This window comes from Nannobrachium achirus (genome assembly GCF_963921795.1).
Source record: "Nannobrachium achirus genome assembly, chromosome: 8".
Taxonomy (NCBI): Eukaryota; Metazoa; Chordata; class Actinopteri; order Myctophiformes; family Myctophidae; genus Nannobrachium; species Nannobrachium achirus.
The window spans coordinates 27,849,659-27,869,398 of record NC_137817.1 but is presented as its reverse complement, the minus strand read 5'-3'; the positions used below and the strand labels follow the sequence as shown (position 1 = coordinate 27,869,398).

At 46.4% G+C, this 19,740-nt stretch overlaps 1 protein-coding gene across 1 annotated transcript in view; it reads right to left on the bottom strand.

Moving 5' to 3' along the window:
• Positions 1-19,740, bottom strand: part of LOC308289564 (protocadherin-16-like) — a gene marked incomplete at its 5' end in the record, with an annotated part of 89,531 nt that overhangs the window by 4,505 nt on the left and 65,286 nt on the right. The window contains 17 exons of the mRNA XM_080731292.1: positions 1,070-1,211; positions 1,798-2,084; positions 2,592-2,722; positions 3,421-3,572; positions 3,901-4,112; positions 4,252-4,365; positions 4,757-5,623; positions 5,792-6,001; positions 6,105-6,230; positions 7,457-7,696; positions 9,807-10,653; positions 12,240-12,397; positions 12,543-12,639; positions 13,067-13,254; positions 15,792-16,823; positions 17,327-17,563; positions 18,041-18,272. Coding sequence (XP_080587418.1) covers positions 1,070-1,211; positions 1,798-2,084; positions 2,592-2,722; positions 3,421-3,572; positions 3,901-4,112; positions 4,252-4,365; positions 4,757-5,623; positions 5,792-6,001; positions 6,105-6,230; positions 7,457-7,696; positions 9,807-10,653; positions 12,240-12,397; positions 12,543-12,639; positions 13,067-13,254; positions 15,792-16,823; positions 17,327-17,563; positions 18,041-18,272 — 5,272 coding nt within the window. The remainder of the gene's footprint in view (positions 1-1,069; positions 1,212-1,797; positions 2,085-2,591; positions 2,723-3,420; positions 3,573-3,900; positions 4,113-4,251; positions 4,366-4,756; positions 5,624-5,791; positions 6,002-6,104; positions 6,231-7,456; positions 7,697-9,806; positions 10,654-12,239; positions 12,398-12,542; positions 12,640-13,066; positions 13,255-15,791; positions 16,824-17,326; positions 17,564-18,040; positions 18,273-19,740) is intronic.

Genomic DNA, 19,740 nt, shown 5'->3' with positions numbered 1-19,740 from the left:
TGAAATGTATAATCAAGGAACTTAAAAACTGTCTGGGGTGTGGATGTGAAAATGACCTCAGAAACCTGCCAACCAGTGACCTCATCGATAGGCAGGTTTGGTCATTTCAAACAAGTTATTAATGCAAGAATAAAGTATTGTATTTCAGGATGCTAACTTTCTAGGAAGAAAAAGTCTGTAGCTTCTATAGCTTGGATTCCCCAATGATGATGACATTGGCAGGCAGGTTTCTTAACTGTCAAAAGCCCCCCAATTAGACCCAGAGTGAGCTGACGGGAATAGTGCCATCCTATAATGAGCGTTAGCGAGGACCAGTTAAGATAATGTTGAAAATTGGTGAAGTGCTCCTTTATGTCCTGTTTTCAAGAACTTATAATGGGACTAAATGATGCTGTGTAATGCATTAGGGCAGGGGTTTTCAAAGTGGGTGACGGGGCACCCTGGGGTGCCGTGACGGCAGTCCAGGGGTGCCGCGAGATAATTTGATAATATTTGGAATTCATTTGGAGACTTGAAAAAAATATTTAGTATCATTTTAAACTTGAAGTACAAAGTTATTTTCAGTCAGTTCTAACCAAAATGGCTATTATCTCAATGTTTTCCTCGGAACATAATCACTAGAATATCGTCACTGTTGGGCAGAAACCTCGTATCTCCAAGTTTCAAATGTGTATGTCTTCTGGTAAAGCAAAGCATCATACAAGACTGTTGCACAAAAGTAGGGAAAACAGCCGATCTACAAGCATCGCGAGGCGTTGTGTGCTTGTAGATCTGCTGTTTTCACTAGTTTAGTACATTTTATAGATGATAAATACAAAACGAACGGTTTTGGACATACAAGGTTAAGGTTTCCACCCGACAACGACACGATATGTTATAAATATAAGGTGCTGGGAGTGAAAATTATAATGTAGGGGTGCCTCGGATTAAAACAATATTTATGGGGTGCCCTGAGACCAAAAGGTTTGGGAACCCCTGCATTAGGGAATGTCTCATTTTCGTGAAGGGATGGGATAGAAAAGACTGGGAAGCACTTTGAAAACAACATGAGTGAATAAAACAATGCTACCGTTGTTTGGGTCGATGTAGAATATGTCCCTGCTGGATGACTTCACTTTGTATGTGATCTTCCCGTTCTCCCCGGTGTCCCGATCAGTGGCCGTCACTGTGACAACTGCACTTCCTGCTGGGAGGTGCTCTGACACAGTTACCTGAAATATTGATCAACATGATACATTGATGTTATTATTACACATTTTGAAATAGGGCTTCAGTAGTCAATTCATAATGTACTTTTCTCCTTGTGCAGCTGCGTCAAAAGTACAATATTTGTCTTTGAAATGTAGTGGAGTGAAAAACTAGTACTCAATGTAAGTAGGCCTACGTAACAGTACTAAAGTAAATGTACTTTGTTACTGTCCACCACTGGTTACATGCTCAAAGTAACATGATGTTACACTGAGCAGAGGGACATGAAGGTGTGATGGAGATTGTATGGATTATAGACTGGTCCAGTGGGGCCAGTGAGGTAATGACAATTTACTCAAATAAATATAGTACTATACACTATACAGTACAAGGACCTTACAATGGCAATAATAAGGCCCCTGGCCCTCCTACAGTATAAGGCCCTTTTAGACTGTAAACAAGTCTCTAAATGTGCTTTCTTGACCCACAAATGCTGTACAACCCGAGTACTGTGTTTGCGTTCCCATTCGACTGCCCATTCTGGGTAGCCTCAAAGATAATTGGCCTAGGGGCCCCTGCGAGTCTAAATCCGTCCCTGGCTGTACGTACCTGATACAGGTCCTGGGTGAAGGTGGGAGTGTTGTCATTCACATCCTCCACCAGCACGGTGAGGTTGGCCTGGCTTTGGTGTTTGGAGTCTGAGGAGTGTATGACCAGAGTGTACCAGGTCCTCTCCTCAAAGTCCAGAGCGCCGGTCAGAGAAACCCAGCCCCCGTAGCGATGGATCCCAAACATGCCCTGGCAGTCTGCCTCCAGGTGCAGCGTGTAGGACAGGGCTGGTCCAGAGTCCACGTCATTACCTGTGACCTGTGTGATCATTGTGCCAATCACAGTGTCTGTATGGGTGTGTGTGTGTGTGTGTGTGTGTGTGTGTGTGTGTGTGTGTGTGTGTGTGTGTGTGTGTGTGTGTGTGTGTGTGTGTGTGTGTGTGTGTGTGTGTGTGTGTGTGTGTGTGTGTGTGTGTGTGTGTGTGTGTGTGTGTGTGTGTGTGTGTGTGTGTGTGTGTAGTGGGAAGGGGGAGTGAAGAGTAGACACAAGAATAGTGAGAGTTTGTTCTGCAGATAATGGACGACAAAGACTCACAATCACTCTCAAGTACAGTCGCATAGCCTTTTACAAATCATTTTCCTCCGTTTTAAAAAACATGAAAGAAAAGAGAAATACGATGTTCCGGAAATCCCTTGACATCAAATAGACAGGAAATCAACTCAGAGGAACTCGGCAGTAGAGGGTTTCATCGAGGGGTCAGACCTTTATCACTGAGCCCTGCTGAGTGTGCTGAGTATGATATGGGTCTTCTTGATAAGATCACTGGACTGACTTGCACTGTGAAGTTGACTTACCCTCAGGCACCCGGATCTCCTGAGGCAGAGGAATTGTGGGACTGTTGTCATTAAGGTCGATGATGATCACAGTCAGCGTGGCAGAGCCAGCGAGCCGCGGGGTTCCCCGGTCGGTTGCCGTAACAACAAGCCTGGTGCCACAAAATAAATGTCAGTGTCTGGACTTTGCTTTTTATCTTTTATGAACCATGTTTCATACCGTTTCATCTTCCCTGTAGAACCCCCGTCTCATTTTCAGACTGAGCATTAAATGAGATTTATTCCTCAGTGCAACAAGAAAAGGTATTTTGGGGGTAAGTGAAATGGTACAGTGGAAATTACTGCAAGTTAAACTTTGCATATGAGCCAGGCGGAGCTTATTTTGAGAAGAACCACATGGCAAGCTGCTACATTCACTCTTTAAGTACCGTATGCCATACCCTCCTTAACCACTTGAACATAGCATCCCTATTCTGGGTAGAACACTCTCCCCAAAATAGCAGATCTATAAGCTTATAGCTCTGCTATATTCGGCAAAAAGATTTGATGTAGATGGGAAAGAATCTCACTTGTGCAAAGTGAGCGGTGCAAACACTTCACACATGCATATCTCAGTTATTTTATGTGTATGAGCACTGATCTCCATACATGGAGATCCATACTAAAACACACACAGTGAAATGTTGGAGTGGTTTGCACCGCTGAAAAAGGAACAGACCAAGTAGCCAACCCCAGTCAACTACTGTATGTACAGTAATAGTTTACTAAGTATAGAGGGTTTTGTTGGTTAAGTATTCCACAGAAATACTGGTGTTGTTCATCTGAGGGAAGAAAACAGAGCAATACTCACTTTGTTTGTGTCCAAATCTCCCTGTCCATGATCGCTGCAGTGGTGATGCTGCCTGTCAGTGGGTCAATCTTAAACAAGCCGCTCATGGATGATGACCTGATGGAGTAGGTCACCTGTCCATTCTGACCTTGGTCTAGGTCATCTGCCAAAACCTAGGGAAATGACCAGATTGAAAATGAAAACAAAGAAATGTGTTTAACATCAGTGTAAAGTGAACTAGTGAGCAATATTGGACATGGAAGTCTGGCTTTGTAAAAAATAACAAAGGCCTCAGTGGCCCTCGCTTCATGGCACAACGGAATCTATGTAGCCTATTCAACAGGGATGTTGAAAAGCACAAGGAAAAGAACACAATCACTTCTCAGTGGGACTGAAACTGTCCAGATCTCTAAAGTCTTTAGCGGAGTGTTTTCTATTCTACAACTTCACACTTAAATGAATGCCAACCATAATAAATGCATGGGGGACAAGCTACTGCACCTGAATAATGGGGAAATCGTAGCCCTGTGCCTCTCTAATGTAAGCGACGTAGTTCTGGAGCTGGAAGCGTGGCAAGTTGTCATTGACGTCCTGCAGGATTAGGTTGACAGCCATGTAGGAGCTGGAGGACGCTGTTTCAGCTTTCACCACAAGGCGGAGTCTTGGGGTCTCCTCAAAGTCCAGTCCCTCAGATTTCTGGACCCAGATTTCACCTATGGTTAAAAACAACAACAGAGGCTCAGAGAAGGATCACTACTGCATACACTGTAATGCATGCAATACAGTATACTTTGGAGACTTTTCTTGTGCACATTACATTCTCTAAAACTCACTGCAAATCACTGCACTTACCAGTAGTGGAGCTGATTCCAAAAGACTGCATTCTGTTTCCGCTAAAAATACTGTAGTTGATACCAGATCGGGAGCCATCAGGGTACTGCGCCTGTGTCTGAGTAACCACTGTGCCTGGAAGATAAAATACACATACTGAATTTTGTTGTTGTCGGACGGAAAACTTGTACATGTCTTAATGTGTTTGTTACTTTTCAGGAAATGGACAAAATAACCTGTGTTCCAATGGATCCAGTGTAGTAATTATTCTGTTAAGTTTGTGTTAATACTTTTCATTGGTTAAATTAAATATTGGGCATGTTATTAGGTGGGAAAAAAATAAAGGAAGGAAAGAATGCATTGTGAGGTTGTAGATCGCAAGCGGGAAAAAAAGATCCAAGGTGTGTTCCCGACAGTGGCGATATATCACTCTATCCATGTAATTTACGATACATTCCTTCTCATTCTCATCATCCCCATACCAGGCAGGGCAGCATGCAAGGTGTGCACTGTGTGTTTTGCAAACCTTTGGCAGCATTCTCCTGCAGGCTGATGTCCCGCGCGTTGCGACTGAAGCGGATGCCCCTGTAGCTCTGCTCCCTGATGTAGACGATCACCACCCCCAGGGAGGACTGAGACGGGCTTCCCTGGTCCATGGCCTCCACGATCAGCGTCCTCTGGCTCTGGGTGAGAGACTGCAGCTTCTCCGTGGCCTGGATGTCTCCGGTCAGGGAGTTGATGGTGAAGCCCCTCACGGGGCTGGCGAAGCGGTAGAACACAGAGCCGTTGGCCCCAAAGTCCTTGTCCTCCGCCCTCATGGTGGCCAACACCCTGCGGCTGGACACGCCGCTGGCGGAGATGTTGAGGATGAGCGGGTCCTGGACGAAGAAGGGAGCGTTGTCGTTCATGTCCTGAATGTAGACGGTCACCTGGGCGGTGGAGTTGCGCGGGTTGGATGGGGAGGAGTCCATGGCACAGACCTCAAAGCTGTACGTGGCGGTTTTCTCTCTGTCCAGGGGTGCTGCCGTGATGATGCGGCCCGTGCTCTGGTCTATGATGAACATGCTCTGAGCACCGCGCGTCAGGAAGTAGAGCACCTGGCCGTTGGCGCCGTGGTCTGCGTCTATGGCTTTTACCTCCAGCACCAGGGAGCCAATGGGGACATCCTCGGACACGTCAGCCGTGTATCCGCTGCTCTGGAACTGGGGACTGTTATCGTTGATGTCCAGGACTGTCACCTCCACCGTGGCTGTGCTGCTGAGCGGCGGGCTGCCCTTGTCCTGGGCTGTCACTGTCAGGATGTAGCTAGCCCTCTTTTCTCTGTCCAGGGACCTTGAGGTGGAGAGAACACCCGAACGTCTGTCCAAGATGAAATCTCCTGATGGATCCCCACCTGCAAGGGGAGCAAAATGTAAAAAATATGAATAATACACAAAATATAATTGTCAGGCTCCCAGGCTATCTCACCATCGGATAGTAAATATTAATGTCTGGCCAGTAATATGCTGCAAAGAATGCATAAAATATAAGTGTAGTACAATAAATGAAGAGGAAATGTCACCTGTAATCTTGTAGTTAATCTCCACACTGTCCCCTGTGTCCTGGTCAGTGGCTTGGAGGGTGAATAGAGCCAGCGGCTCCAGGTTTTCAGGCACCTCCAGACTATACAAGAGCCTTCCAAACACAGGGGCATTGTCATTCTCATCAAGTACTCTGATCTTTACGGTGGCTTTGGCATGGTTGGGTGGTAGGCCTCCGTCTTTAGCGTATACTATCAGGACAAAGAACATTTTGAAGAAGAAGCATAAAAAGACTGCATGTCTATTTTCAGTCATTGCTAGCTTATATGTATAAGTAATGATAACAGTCAGTACCTGTCACTGTGTGATACTCCCGTACTTCCCTGTCCAGGGCTTTAGTGGTTGTTATGACACCTGTGACTGGGTTTATGGTAAAGTCTTCCTCTGAGATATCTCCATATGTCACCTGACCATTGATCCCTTGGAAAAAAAAGAAAAGAAAAAAACGTATTTGAATATGAATCAAATTAACAATTTTAACTGTCGTCCAGGGAAATTGGAATGAGGTAATATTTTACAGCATTACCCTGCTTCCCATTTACACTCAATAACAGTTGTTAAATGAGGAAGGAGCATTTCCTTTCCCCAGCTAGTCCTGCCCAAATCCTCCAGAGACTCAAGCCAGTGACCTTTCCGGTCACCAGCGGGCTTCTCTAACCCCTAGGCTATCATCATAGTTTACTCTAAACCATGTGTAGGTTGGCTCGAATTTCCAAACCTTGTTACGCCGGACCAAGTTTCCTCACACAGGCTAAGGGGAAAAATGCCTGAGAGCTGTAAATACTTGAGAAAATACACTATTTACTTTTCTCATGTAAACACAGTGGTATTCCCTTTTTTATTTGTTTGTAGCTTCTTTTGCTGTCTAAGCAGTTGGTGGTGATGGCCCTCCCTCAGGTGTCTGGATGCCAGATTGCGTGCTAACAGAGAGAGCAAATCTGGCACCCTCACCTGTTTACTTCACTAATTGCTCTTGGAGAGAGAGTTTATAATCCTTCTGTTTTATGTGCTTCTGACTAAGGCCAAGGGAATGTGCCCTTCATCCACCCCCACCCTCCTGTGTAGTCTTCAATTAAAAACAACTGCTAATGTCCGTGATGTGAACATGCGTGCGGCACATGTTTGCTGACATGACACCAAAAGTGAACTGTGAGCATTGCTGGCTTATGCTCACTGGCATCCTAAGTCTGAGAGGGACACAGTTGGACATCTGACACAGAGAATATGTGGCTTTGGTTAAACTATGATGGCACCCTCGATTTCTTTCCAGCAATGGAAGACTGATTTTAAACATACAGTATTCTGTCATGTCTTGTGTTTGCGTCAACACGTCACTCGGTTCTGTTTGCCCCAATGAAATATTGCTCCAGTACTCTACGTTTTGTCAGATGTTGCCCATTCCTGTTTCTGAGAGACACAGGACCTGCAAAGTTTGTCATCTAATAAGCGATACCCCCTCTTTTGTTTAACAGTTAAACATCTATCACAGGAAAATGTGTGCGATTAACACATATCTAATTAACAGAGATAGCCTATATTATAAATGTTGAGTAGTATGAAAAGGCATCAGTTACAGAACATAACGTGTGAGTTGCCAGTTTGGCTTTGGCGAAACTGCTCAGAGCATGTGGTGCAGTATGACTCACCTTGGTCCAGGTCAGAGGCAGACACCTTCAGCACAGTGGATCCTGGTGGCTGATTCTCAGCTATCTGGGCTTCATACTGGCTCTCCTCAAACCAGGGCACCTCGTCGTTAACATCAATCACATGGACACATAGCAGCTGACTGGTTGACAGCTGAGGTATCCCATGATCCTCAGCAATTATGGTGAGGTTAAAGATGTCCTGCTCTTCGCGGTCCAGAGGTTTGAAAATAGACAGAGAGCCTGGAGAAAGATGAATTAAAGATGAAATATGAAGAGACATCCTCTCTGGCTTTGCATGCGTTATGATGTCCCATGGGAGCGTGTGAGTGGCTGACAACTGTGACAGTGTGATATCAAAGGCCAGAGCGAGCATTCCATGGCTGCATGTTGTTGTGTGACCGCGGTACACTTTAAAACAAGCATAAATAGCAAGTGTGAGAAGATGCCGTGTGAGGACCAAATCAGAGCTAAAGCTCCCCTGCACCAGCATTGCCTACCTGAGTGCTACCACCACTGCTGTAACAGCCCAACTATCTGGCCACAGTTTACGAGTTTTTCCATTTGAGAATGCCGCAGCCGACGAAAAAAGAGGCAGTAAACACACACTGTAGACACGCAACAACCAGGCCTGCCGTGCTCTGTAGAAATTAGGGGCACCCTTGCCTTTTCATTATCCTGCCCTAAGAGGGTAGAAGCTCGCATTGATTCAATTTCAATTTCATGCTTTAAAATGAGCCACAACCGTTAAAGAGGGGCCAGGACACTGGGGCTGTTTTGGTTTTGTTTTAACTTTTTTCTATGTTTTCTCTTTGTATCTTGCTAGCTCTGAGATAACTTGCCCCTGAGCCTTTAATCTGGTAGGAGTTACTGGCTGGAATACTTGCAGCGAGTTTGACTCCTCTGTGATCCTGCCATAAGCCTGGTCACTGATAACATATGGGCAGAAGAAAGACAGTGGGAAACCGGGGGGAAAAGTTCTTATTTTGGATGTTTCCAATTCCAAGTGTACGTGGGTTTTGGTGCGCCAACACTTCAGTCTGAGGGTTAACTGAGGTAATTTCATGAGCGCAATTCAGACAATGAGTGGATCTGTTTCTTTTCTCATATGGGGAATTCATTTGTCAACATTTGATGTTTTAATCAGAGAATAGCACTGGCTGTTGCTGAAAGCAATTTATCGTATCACAAATGTATTTTTCCCTTTGTCTTTTCAGTGGACTGAATGACCTGAGTGTTTGACATTGAGTAATGTGAATGTGTCAGGCAGATAGCGAGTGAATAACACCATACACTTAAAAGATGACCGTACCTCATCCAACAGCTTTGGGGTTCCTCTAATAATAGCGCTGTGGTTTTCTCTATTGTGGTCGAGAGTAATAGCAAACTAATGAAAATAGAATGTGTAAGAGATGGGGCTGGTCCTTCCCATCACCGACCCCGGAACGGGAGCAAACCAGGTGCTCAAAAGATTAACTCTGTCATCGTCCTAACAAATGACCAGTGTGGCCAAAAACACTTCAAGATGGGCACACACTGTGGGCTGAGCAGTAGTGACATGCATGACAGACCCTGACTGTTTCCATCCCCCTGCCGGTCCAGGGGGGATCGCAGCAGGGGAGGGTGGAGCCACACCCGACGCGTGTCTCAAACACCACAACAAAGCCCACGGGACCAAAGAGCCCAAGGTCAATGTTGAGTAAGTGACAGTCTCACGCAAGTACACAAACTCACATGCTTGCATATGAACACACGCGTGCATAAAGGCGCAGTCGCGCGTGCGGACATACTCACACATGCACGCACACACACACACACACACAACCAGGCGTAACTGATCCCTTCTCTAATGGTTCCCAGAAGCCTGAGCAGGAGGTTCTTTGGTCTTTCATGGGAATAGATCCACAATAACAGATGATGGGCTGTGTGTGTGTGTGTGTGTGTGTGTGTGTGTGTGTGTGTGTGTGTGTGTGTGTGTGTGTGTGTGTGTGTGTGTGTGTGTGTGTGTGTGTGTGTGTGTGTGTGTGTGTGTGTGTGTGTGTGTGTGTGTGTGTGTGTGTGTGTGTGTGTGTGTGTGTGTGTGTGTGTGTGTGTGTGTGTGTGTGTGTGTGTGCACGCCTTTTGGCAGGCTGCAACGTCTGGTCTCTGAAAGAAATAAGTCTTGAAAGGTGAAGCAAGAGTTCTATTGAACTCAACACTAACAGGACTATTAAAAGTCTTTGCACACGTGCGTGTGTGTGTGTGTGTGTGTGTGGGTGGGTGTGTGTGTGGTTTTATAGTATCAGCGTGAGGAAAAGTGTGATCTTAAATGTCTGTATCCCTCTCCAAGAGTACTCCCAGAGACTTGACTTACCAGTATTGGGGTTTAGGCTGAACGTCCCCCGGACATTTCCGGCCTGGATGCTGTATGATACCCTGGCATTCTCACCCTGGTCAGCATCTCTGGCCATGACATACAGCGCCACGAACCCCACTGGCTGGTCCTCCATCACACTGACCGCCGTGGGAGAGCTGAACACTGGCGCATTGTCATTCTCATCGGTAACATACACCCTCGCCGTAACGGAGCCCTGGCGCCGCTGACTGGCATTCAATGCCGAGTCTGACGCCTGGACGACAAGGATGAGGGAGGAAGTGACCTCATGGTCCAGCTCCTGTCCCAAGGAGAGAATGCCAGAAGAGGGGTCAAGGTTCAGGAGGCCCGGAGTGCCGGGCCACTGGTGTAGGATGGAGTAGGTCAGTTCACTGTTGGGCCCGCTGCCGTCCTTGTCCGTGGCCTGGAAGGTGTAGATGGATGAGCCAGCCTCCATGCTCTCGGAGATGACAATGGTGACGGGGTCTTCCGGGAATTCAGGGGCGTGGTCATTGCTATCCTCCACGTCGATCTCCAGCTGGACCAGGGTGCTGCTGGGAAGGGCTTTGGAGAAATCGTCCACCTCGATCTGCAGGGTGTATCGTGCGTCCCGCTCATAGTCCAGAGGCCTGGCCAGGTAGAGGTCTCCCGTCAAGCGGTCCAGCACAAAGGTCCCGTCCTTGTCTGTGCCGCCGACCACCGTATAGGTGACCTCCCCTGGCTCTGTGAACGCTCCGTGGTGCACCCTCACAGAACCAATGACGGAGCCAGGCTTGGCCTCCTCCACAGAGTTGAAGGTGATGGAGACCGAATTGGTCTGAGAGGGAAGTCTGCTCAAGCTGAGAACCTGTGACAGAGAGACCATCTTTGTTTCAACATTTGTTCATAGAAACAAACAAAAAAAGAGCAAAACTGATCTAATTCTGAAAATCGACAGAGAAGTTGTTGGTTGAACAGCAATCATACCAATAATTTGATAGGTAGCCTATATGTGCCTGATGGCAAATTAAATTTTACAATTCCCAATACAATAACAACATGAAAATACAGAGGTGCGCAAAGCGGGAACAGATTTTGGCCATTATGTGAGTGTTGAGAATGAATGAATCCAGTGTAAAGAGGTTTTTATGGACCTGAGTAACATGCTGTGCTAGCGTTAATCAGACCTAATCAGATTGGCCTGTCACTGCCAAGAAAAATAATAAGAGATAAAAGTAACATAATCAGAATAGGAAATGGTGAGCGTGTTTAAATCTAGCATTACCACCTAGTCCTGTATGCACATGGTTTTACACTGCCCTTGATGACCAATCACAGTGACTTCAAAGGCGCCAATTTTAATGCTTCACTGCTTTCTATGAAAAGGAACACCATAAGTTGCACATATGACACGTTGTTTTAATAATGGCGTTTTTCATCTCACGCTTTCAGAGGGGTATGGAGACGCATAAAGTGAGAGTGGGAGAAAGAGAGTGAACGAGAGAGAAAAAGAGGTGAAAGAGAGAAGAGGGAGAGAGGCTGCGCTGATGCAGTGTTTTGAGCAGTTGCTGGCTCAGCCTTTTAAAGTCTTACAGGATGTTTGAGATGTTCGGCATGGCATCCACTGTGCCCGCAGTGAGTATGCTATCATAAAATAAGCTGTGTGCGTCTTATGAAACAATACGTGACAAGCTGTTAATTGGTTCCACATTATTTGCAAAACGGAGTGTTCCAGAGTTATTAAATTGGTGTAGTCTTGTCCTGTCAGTGGTGGATTAGGGGAATCTGTCTGAATTGATGAAACATCTTTGTGAAATCTATCGGACAAAAACAATGCTACACTGTTTAAGCCAGTTAGTAATTATTACTTTCCTTCTTGCTGGAACGTGGAAGGGGAGAAAAGAAGAAGAAAAGAAAAAAAGGACTCAATGGAACTTTTACTAGAGACCTTTACAAGAGTGCTTTATTTTCCTGGAACCCATACGGCTGGGTTTCTTCCAGGTTCCTCCCCATCGTGTTCGCCGGTCACCTTTCTGTTGTATATTAAACATTAACTTAATTAACTTCAATGCTATGTTTTATATGAGCATATATCATTGCCTCTTTTTTCTACTTTTCTTTTTTTTTTTTTTAAGGGCTACCGTATTGAAAGTGTTGAAGTCATTGACTATGACCTTGATCAGAGGAGTCTACAGCTGGCCCTCATCACAAGCCAGCTGGGAGTATTTGATTCAGGACTGCTTTTCCATTTCAGATAGAAATTTCCCTTTTTGAAAAGTCACAGAGGAAAGAAAAGGGGAGGAGAAGGGAGGGAGGCTTGTCAGAAGTGAGGCTGATATGTCTGCTGCTACTCCTGAGACGCTTCGCGTCCAGAGGCCCTGCATATATTCTTTGATACAGAATAGGTGAGTCTCGGTGGTGTGTGTTCTGGCCGGCTTCCAGCGCAGCACAGACCTGTATGCTGACGGAGCAGGAGGTGCTGCGAGGAGGCAGGCCTCGGTCAGTGGCCGTTACGGTCAGGGCGTACTCGGCTCTCTCCGAGTGGCTCAGAGGCGATGATGACCGCAGCTCCCCGGTGATTGGGTTCAGAGAGAAACGCTCAGCCCTGGGACCTGTAAGGAGACACAACGGGGAAGGTTGAAATCCCATATTACTCACACGTTCACTCGTCGAAAGTATGCGCACGTACAATAAACCCATCAGTCATTTACTCGCGTACATAATCCCTCCCTTGTTCTCCCTGCGGTTACTGGTTACCTGACAATGAGTAGAATATGGTGCCGTTCTCCCCCTCGTCGGGGTCCTTGGCTTGTAGTGTGCCCAGTAGTAAACCAGAGGGCTGGCCTTCCTGGACCTATGAAAACCAGATACAGTATTCAATAAAGCCTAAAGGCAACTGGAAACTTTGTCATATGACCGTGTTGTATGATGTGTTGTATTATCACATACCCAGCCTTTATTTCCTCTGGGTGGGAGGGGGATTAAATGACAGTGGGGCTACCATTTTTGCCATTCCCGAGTGACGGTAATGTTAATCTATTTATGTATATCTATATATATTTAAGTGTTGATGACATTTTCTCATTGACTTTGTGAATAGATAAGGTTATGGGTATGTGATGAACAAGTTATCGTCTGTGTGGTTGGATAACATCATGCAGGCATAGAGGAATGCCTGGGTGATAATCTATCACCTGAACAATGTGGACAAATCCATGTACTCTGTACTGTTTCTTGTGTGTCTTATTCTGCTGTTTATGTTTCTGAGCTGGCCGCGTCACCTGCATGAGGAGAGTCTTGCCCGGCTGGACGTGGGTGAACGAGGGCATGTTGTCATTATCGTCCAGCACTGTGATGAACACTTTGCCTGTAGCACTACGAGGTGGAGAGCCTCCGTCCTGGACCACCACCACCAGCTGATAGCTGGACTGTTGCTCTCGGTCCAGAGCTGTCCTGGTGCTGATCTCACCTGAGGAGGGAAGGAGGAGATGAGAAGGACTTCACGGGGAGAGGCTTGAGTGCTCAAAGCGCTGGAATAATGATGCGAGATTAAAGGACTAGCGGGCTTTGATCACTAATCATTATTTGGACATACATGAACCACGCACATTCATACACACATGCACATGCACAGACACATACACACACACACATGCAGATGCTGCAGAATGCTGCAAAACATCACAGGCAGGAACTCATCACATCCCATGTCTCTCCACCCACTCGCTAACACACTCAGAAGGCCAATTAGTGCCCAGCAAGACACACACTAACTCTGTATTACCATCACCTGACACATTTATAACATCAGGGAACAGAGTCTAAAGAGATCAAAACTCCAGTAACACTTGTAGTGTATATGAACAACATCATTGTTAGACCAATAGCTGCGTTTCAGCACAAGCTAAAACTGAGGACACTGTGGCTGAGAGCCTATGGCCACAGCATGTGAGAACAAGGCTTTCACACATTCACTTCCATAAAATGTTATTTAAATGTAAAAGCTGCACACGTTATCGAATACTATTTATCCATGAATCACCAATAGATCCAACAAACGAATGATGTAGCTTGTGCTTCCTGCATGACCTATGAAGCTTGCATGACCTATGAAGCTTGCTTAGATAATTATCTTATTCACTTATTCAAAAAGTATCAAAATATGTTATTCTGATGATGGTATTTTCATGCGGTAGGGCATTCACCGAATATTCGAATATTTGAATACTAACGTCACTATTCGACTTGGTAAACTGAATTCGAAAATCGCTTATTTTTTTTAAAATATTTTTTTTACTCTTTTTTTTTTTTTTTTTTTTTTTATTATTATCATTATTATTGTTTATTCATGGTTCATACAGCTTGGCTAGATAGGAAGTCATAAAAGATGATTTGTCAATGCCCCTGGTGGATGAATTGGTGCAGTCTATATACTGATGTCATGATGCTTGCTGATGTTGTGACCTCCCGACTTAATTTCGGTACTCAGCGGTGTCTTCTCATTCATTCATCCCGGCTTCACGTTCATATTCTCGGCTGTGAATCCAAGGAAACAGACGTCGTTTGAGTGGGAGACACGCCGACTTCCAAATGCTTGTGTGGCCGTGTATTGGGCATCAGAGAGCGGATACATATTCAGCTGGTGGACTGGGAGGCGCGCGCGCGACACACACACACACACACACACACACACACACACACACACACACACACACACACACACACGCGCGCCTTTGCTGCGTGTATCGCTGCGGGAGAAAGCCTGGTAGGCGAGGTTAATCGCTGCTAACGCGTCGCCGACCGCTTTAAAGAGAAAAGAGGAGCTTAAACACAACTTTGCTAATTGCTAGTGTTCCGTGTTGATATGTTTTCCTTTTCCACGACGAGTTGTGACTGCGTGATGACATGCAGCAAGGGAGGCGGCACGTCTATAATGTGAGCTTGTAGATTAAATGTTTTTGACAGAGCTCGAGCCAAGCGTTTGTGAGTGTGAGTGTGAGTGAGAGAGAAGAGACCCCGGCCCGCTGGTGCTGCTGCCTGCTGGAGCTGCTACTCACTGGACCTCCAGTCATTCAGTGTAGTCAGAATTATGTATCCGCCTAGCTCTGGTCCATCGCGTCACCTCCCGCATCGCTCCCGGAGCGATGCGGGAGGTGACGCGATGGACCAGAGCTAGTATCCGCCCTGCAATGCTCATTCATCGGCCACAAACATCGTCATGCCACGGACCTCCAATATTTACAAGCGACTTGGGCACTAGCCGTTAAGAAAGTATGAATGAACTTCCCCCGAACCTAAATAATTTCGGGTCGGGGCGTCCTCCCGAACCGAAATTATAACGGTATGGATCGACCCTAACTGCCTGTTGCTGATTATAGATTTGTTTGAACAGTCATTTTTTATTATTATTTCCACCAGCTCACGGTGCGAGCCGCGGCGTTGTGAGCTTGTAGATCTGCTGTTTTCACTAGTTTGGGTCCTGGGCGATTGTCTAATTTCTATTTTGGGTCACGGGCTAAACTGTTTGGTAATGTGAACCGCTGGGTTAAAGTCTTTTTATTTTAGAGCATGAAAGAGAAACTGATTAGAAACTGTTGCGCTGTGATGCAGGCAAACTATACAGCTGTCAAATGTACTGTTCCAGGGGAAGCACTGAGCGCACCCATACTTGCTGGTCGCTTAGTCCAATCAGGTCGCGGCTCATTTGTAAATGCCACGGTCAATAGCCAATCGTATTTCACTAACCTTCAGGTCTGTCCCGCCTCCAGTGGTTAACCCTCACTCGCATGTTGTGTTCAAGACTTGAAACAGCGCATCAATGATTGAGAGGCCGAGAATGGCTCGTTTTTATTGGATGAAAATATATATATATAATTCCCGTCGAATTCCGACTATTCGAATACTTTGAGGTCGAATAATTCGAATTCAAAAAATCACTATTCGTGAATGCCCTATCATGCGGTAGCAAAAGAAGCAAATGTAAAAGTGCATCACATTTTCAACTACCTGTTTGGGAGTTGATCTGAAAGTAGCGGTCAGGATGAAGGAGCCGGTAGCTAAGGCGCCCGTTAGGGCCACTATCTCGATCTGTGGCCGAAACACGGCCAAAGCCGGTCCCTGCTGGCAGGTTTTCCTTCACAGCCAGGAAAGCCCTTTCCTGTGTGAGTCGAGGAGAGTTGTCATTCTCGTCAGTCACCGATATCCGCACTGTGGCACTGCCGGTCTTTTTCAGCTGCCCGTGCCCTGCACTAGCCAACACTGTAAGCAGATACATTTCCTTTACTTCTCTATCCAGGGCACTCTTTACAAACAGCCAGCCACTGTCTGCCATAATGCCAAACCCTGCAGCATCTCCATCTGGACGCAAATGATAGGCTAGTGGAGTGGAGGAGGAGCCTGAGCTTGGGGTCTCTCGGCTCAGAGCCCTGACTTGCAGGAAGTGTGTATTGAGGGGGATGCCTTCCTTCAGCTCCACTCGGTAGGTGAGCGTATCAAATACAGGTCCCTGGTCGTTCTCTGCCTGGACATGAACCACTAGCATGAAGGTGGCACTGAGCTGGGGCACCCCGCCATCCTTGGCCGTCACCTGGAGGTCATAGCGGGGGACACTTTCATAGGACAGACCCCCGACCAGTCGGATTTCTCCACTGCTACGGTCTATGCTGAAGGTCCTCTGGGGTCCGTTGGGGGAGCTCAGGTCAAAGCTGAGTTGGCCATTGGCTCCCGAGTCGCTGTCCTCAGCCTGGATGCGGTAGACCACTGTGCCCATCTCGGTGTGTTCCGGCACCAACAGTGACTCCGAGGAGGAAGGTAGAAAAACGGGCGCATTGTCGTTGACGTCCGCAATGGTGATGTGGACGCGCGTCTGTCCAAAGGCAGGTGGGCTGCCACTCCGGGCCTGGACCTCCAGGTCTAGCGTTGGCTGAGCTTCATGATCCAGGGGCAGGCTGGTCCTCAGGGCCCCTGTCTCAGGGTCCACTGTAAAGTAACCTAACGGGTCGCCAGAGCTGATGGTGTAGGAGATATCCCTCGAAGGACCTGGAAAAGAGAGAGAGAGAGAGAGAGAGAGACAGAAGGATGACAAAAGCCAGAGATGCATCAAAGTAACCCTGGAGACTAAGCAAAAAGCACTTTTGTTATCTTATACTCAAAAGGGGTAATTTTTCAAATGTTAAGGCTATAACAGAGCCCAAGTATCCATGGTAAATGATTATATAAACAAGGTTTTGAAATGGAATTTTTGATTGATGTGATTTCTGAGTGTGCTGTGTACTGTGGCCCGATACCTGTTTGTACAAGTGTTTCAGGGAACAGAAAAAATAACTTTCAGCACATTCTGCCCTGTTATCCCATGTGACTGATAAATGTATATTAAAGTGCTCAGTCATACCACTGAAGTGTGTGCGTGTGTGCGTGTTGTGTGTGTGTGTGTGTGTGTGCACAAGCGCACGTGTGCATGCATGCACATCCATGTGCACATGCATGTACTGTATGTGCCTGTGTATGGACAGGTGGTCTTTTGTCAAACGAAGCCCACCCACCAGTCTTGCTGCTAGCCTGGACGATGCCGACCACTGTCCCGCGTAAGACCACTTCTGACACCGCGAAGTAGTACTGCGCCTGTTCAAACACAGGGGGCGCCACCAGCCCCTCGACCACGCTGATATTGACCCTGGCGTTGGCCAAGGCCACCAGGCCACCGCCATCCTGGGCTGAGACCACCATGGGGATGACAGAGTTGGCCTTGCCATGGAGAGAGCGAGACAGGGAGATCACACCTATAAGACAGATTATAAGAGCTCAGTCACACCACTCCCATTACACATTTGGTAAGCGCAGAACAAAATGTTATGTTAACAGCTGTAATGATTAAAATGCCAAAAACGTACGTTGTACGTCGTCAAACAGTAAACGGTAAAATATTCAATGTTAGCCCATCAAAACCGGGAAAGCATTTGTGACGTCATTGTAGATTTCTTTGGCTATTGACAAATAGCAGATATACTCTTCGCATACACTTCACTGTCACTTCGTGCTGCGTTTGAGCTTGTACATCTGCTATTTTAAGAAATCACAAATATTTGTGCAAATCTTTGAATATAGGCCTATGATTTTTTAAAGAGAACATTATTTATTCAAATCTTTGCTTCTGGGGGTCCCTAGATCTAAATATTTTAAGATGGGGTCTGCAAATACATAATCATTTTGGGGATCTTTGACATGAAAATGTCATTATGTTGCAAAATCCGACCAACCTGTGTCTTTGTTGAGAGTGAAGTACGGGGAGGCCCCTCCAGGCACTGTTCGGTACGTAACTCTGCCATTCTCCCCTGCATCGGGGTCAGAAGCCATCACCCTGACCACCGAGGTCCCAGGTGCGCTCTGTGTGCTCAGGCTCACGGCGTAGCTCACAGGGTAGAAGGTGGGCCGGTTGTCATTGATGTCGACCAGGTCTACCTTCACGTAGGCCACCGAGTTCAGTCCACCCTGAGAACGAAACAAAAAGCTCTTTTGTTATATTGCCGCCACGTCACATACCGTAAATCAGTGGTTTTCAAAGTGGGGGTCGCACTTTGAAAGTGGTGGCACTGGCCCCTCTAAGGGTTGTGAGCTTGTAGATCGGCAACTTTCTTCTTTTTTTCCCTGGGTTTTTTAAAAGCTGTTACGCAATAGGGGGCCGCAGCCAGAGGCTACGGCTATTTGGGGGTCCTTTGCATGGAAACGTTTGGGAAACCCTGCAGTAAATCATGACCAACTGGTTTAACAAAAAAAATCACCTGAATGTAAGCTTTGGAGCACATTAACGATGCAAGTAAAACGCAGCAGTAACCCTGTTAAAATTGGATGTATAGTATTGCCTCTAAAATATAGTCCCCGCAGTTTTGTGCAGGGATATACAGATTGATAGTTTCCCAGGGGAAACAGCAATCTGTCAGGACCTGTGGAGGGTGAGAGGGCTCAGCCACAGCCCAACCGCCTGTTTCACAGTCTTTTCATTGGTAGAGACTACAGTACAGGCTTTTCATTTCGACCAGGTGGTAAGAAGCAGGGAGGCAGCACTCCAACTTGTTAAATATTACTGCCTGACAGTTGAGGCATTTCTCCAACTGATTGCTTTAACATGACTGTTGTAATTTCCCTTCATTTTTAACTGTTTTTAAACCACTTTCAACCTGGTGTCCCTATTTTGGGCATGTCATTATTGGTGAAAAGTTTTAAAAATTAGTGAAACTAGCAGACATACATAATCCCCTATTTTTTGCACAACACCACCCTTTGACAACGTATCCTAACTGGTTAGTTAGGCTGACATAAAGTGCCATGTAGATCTTTTACTTTTTTTTATCCAGACTGCTGCAGTATGCCTGGTCTTCAACCTCCCAAAATGTTCACGTCTCGTCTTTGTGTTCTGTTCATTGGCTTCTAGTTGAAGCCTGCACCCAGGACAAAACACTGGTGTTGGCCTACAAGGCTATGCACGGAAGTGCAGAGAATGTTAGAGAGGCAGGGGTTTAAATATCTAAAAGGGTTCTTTTGGTGAAAATATTGAAAATAGCAGACCTCCAAGCTCCCAAAATGTTGTGGCTCGACGTGTTGAGAGCTTGGAGGTCGGCTATTTTCAGTACTTGATACCACACTAAACTAACCAGTAAGACTCCCTAATCGGGAGATAAGCGACCGTCAGGTGACATGTATACACAAAGGCTGTAAGTGGCATTGGTTCCTGAGTGTAGGGGGACGTGTAGACATAGTGTGTACCGATTTGTGTGATTTTAGGGCAAAATCTGTAGGAGCAGTGTCCAAAAATGTGTTTTGCAAGAATCGGCCTCATGGTGGCGCTAGAAGAGGGGCATGTGAGAAATGAGGGGTGGGGTCTCCGCGTTGCCTTGGCGGACGAATAGGTACCGGCCCCGGCTCTCCCGGACGCTCCTAGCCCGAGTTACGGCATTTTATG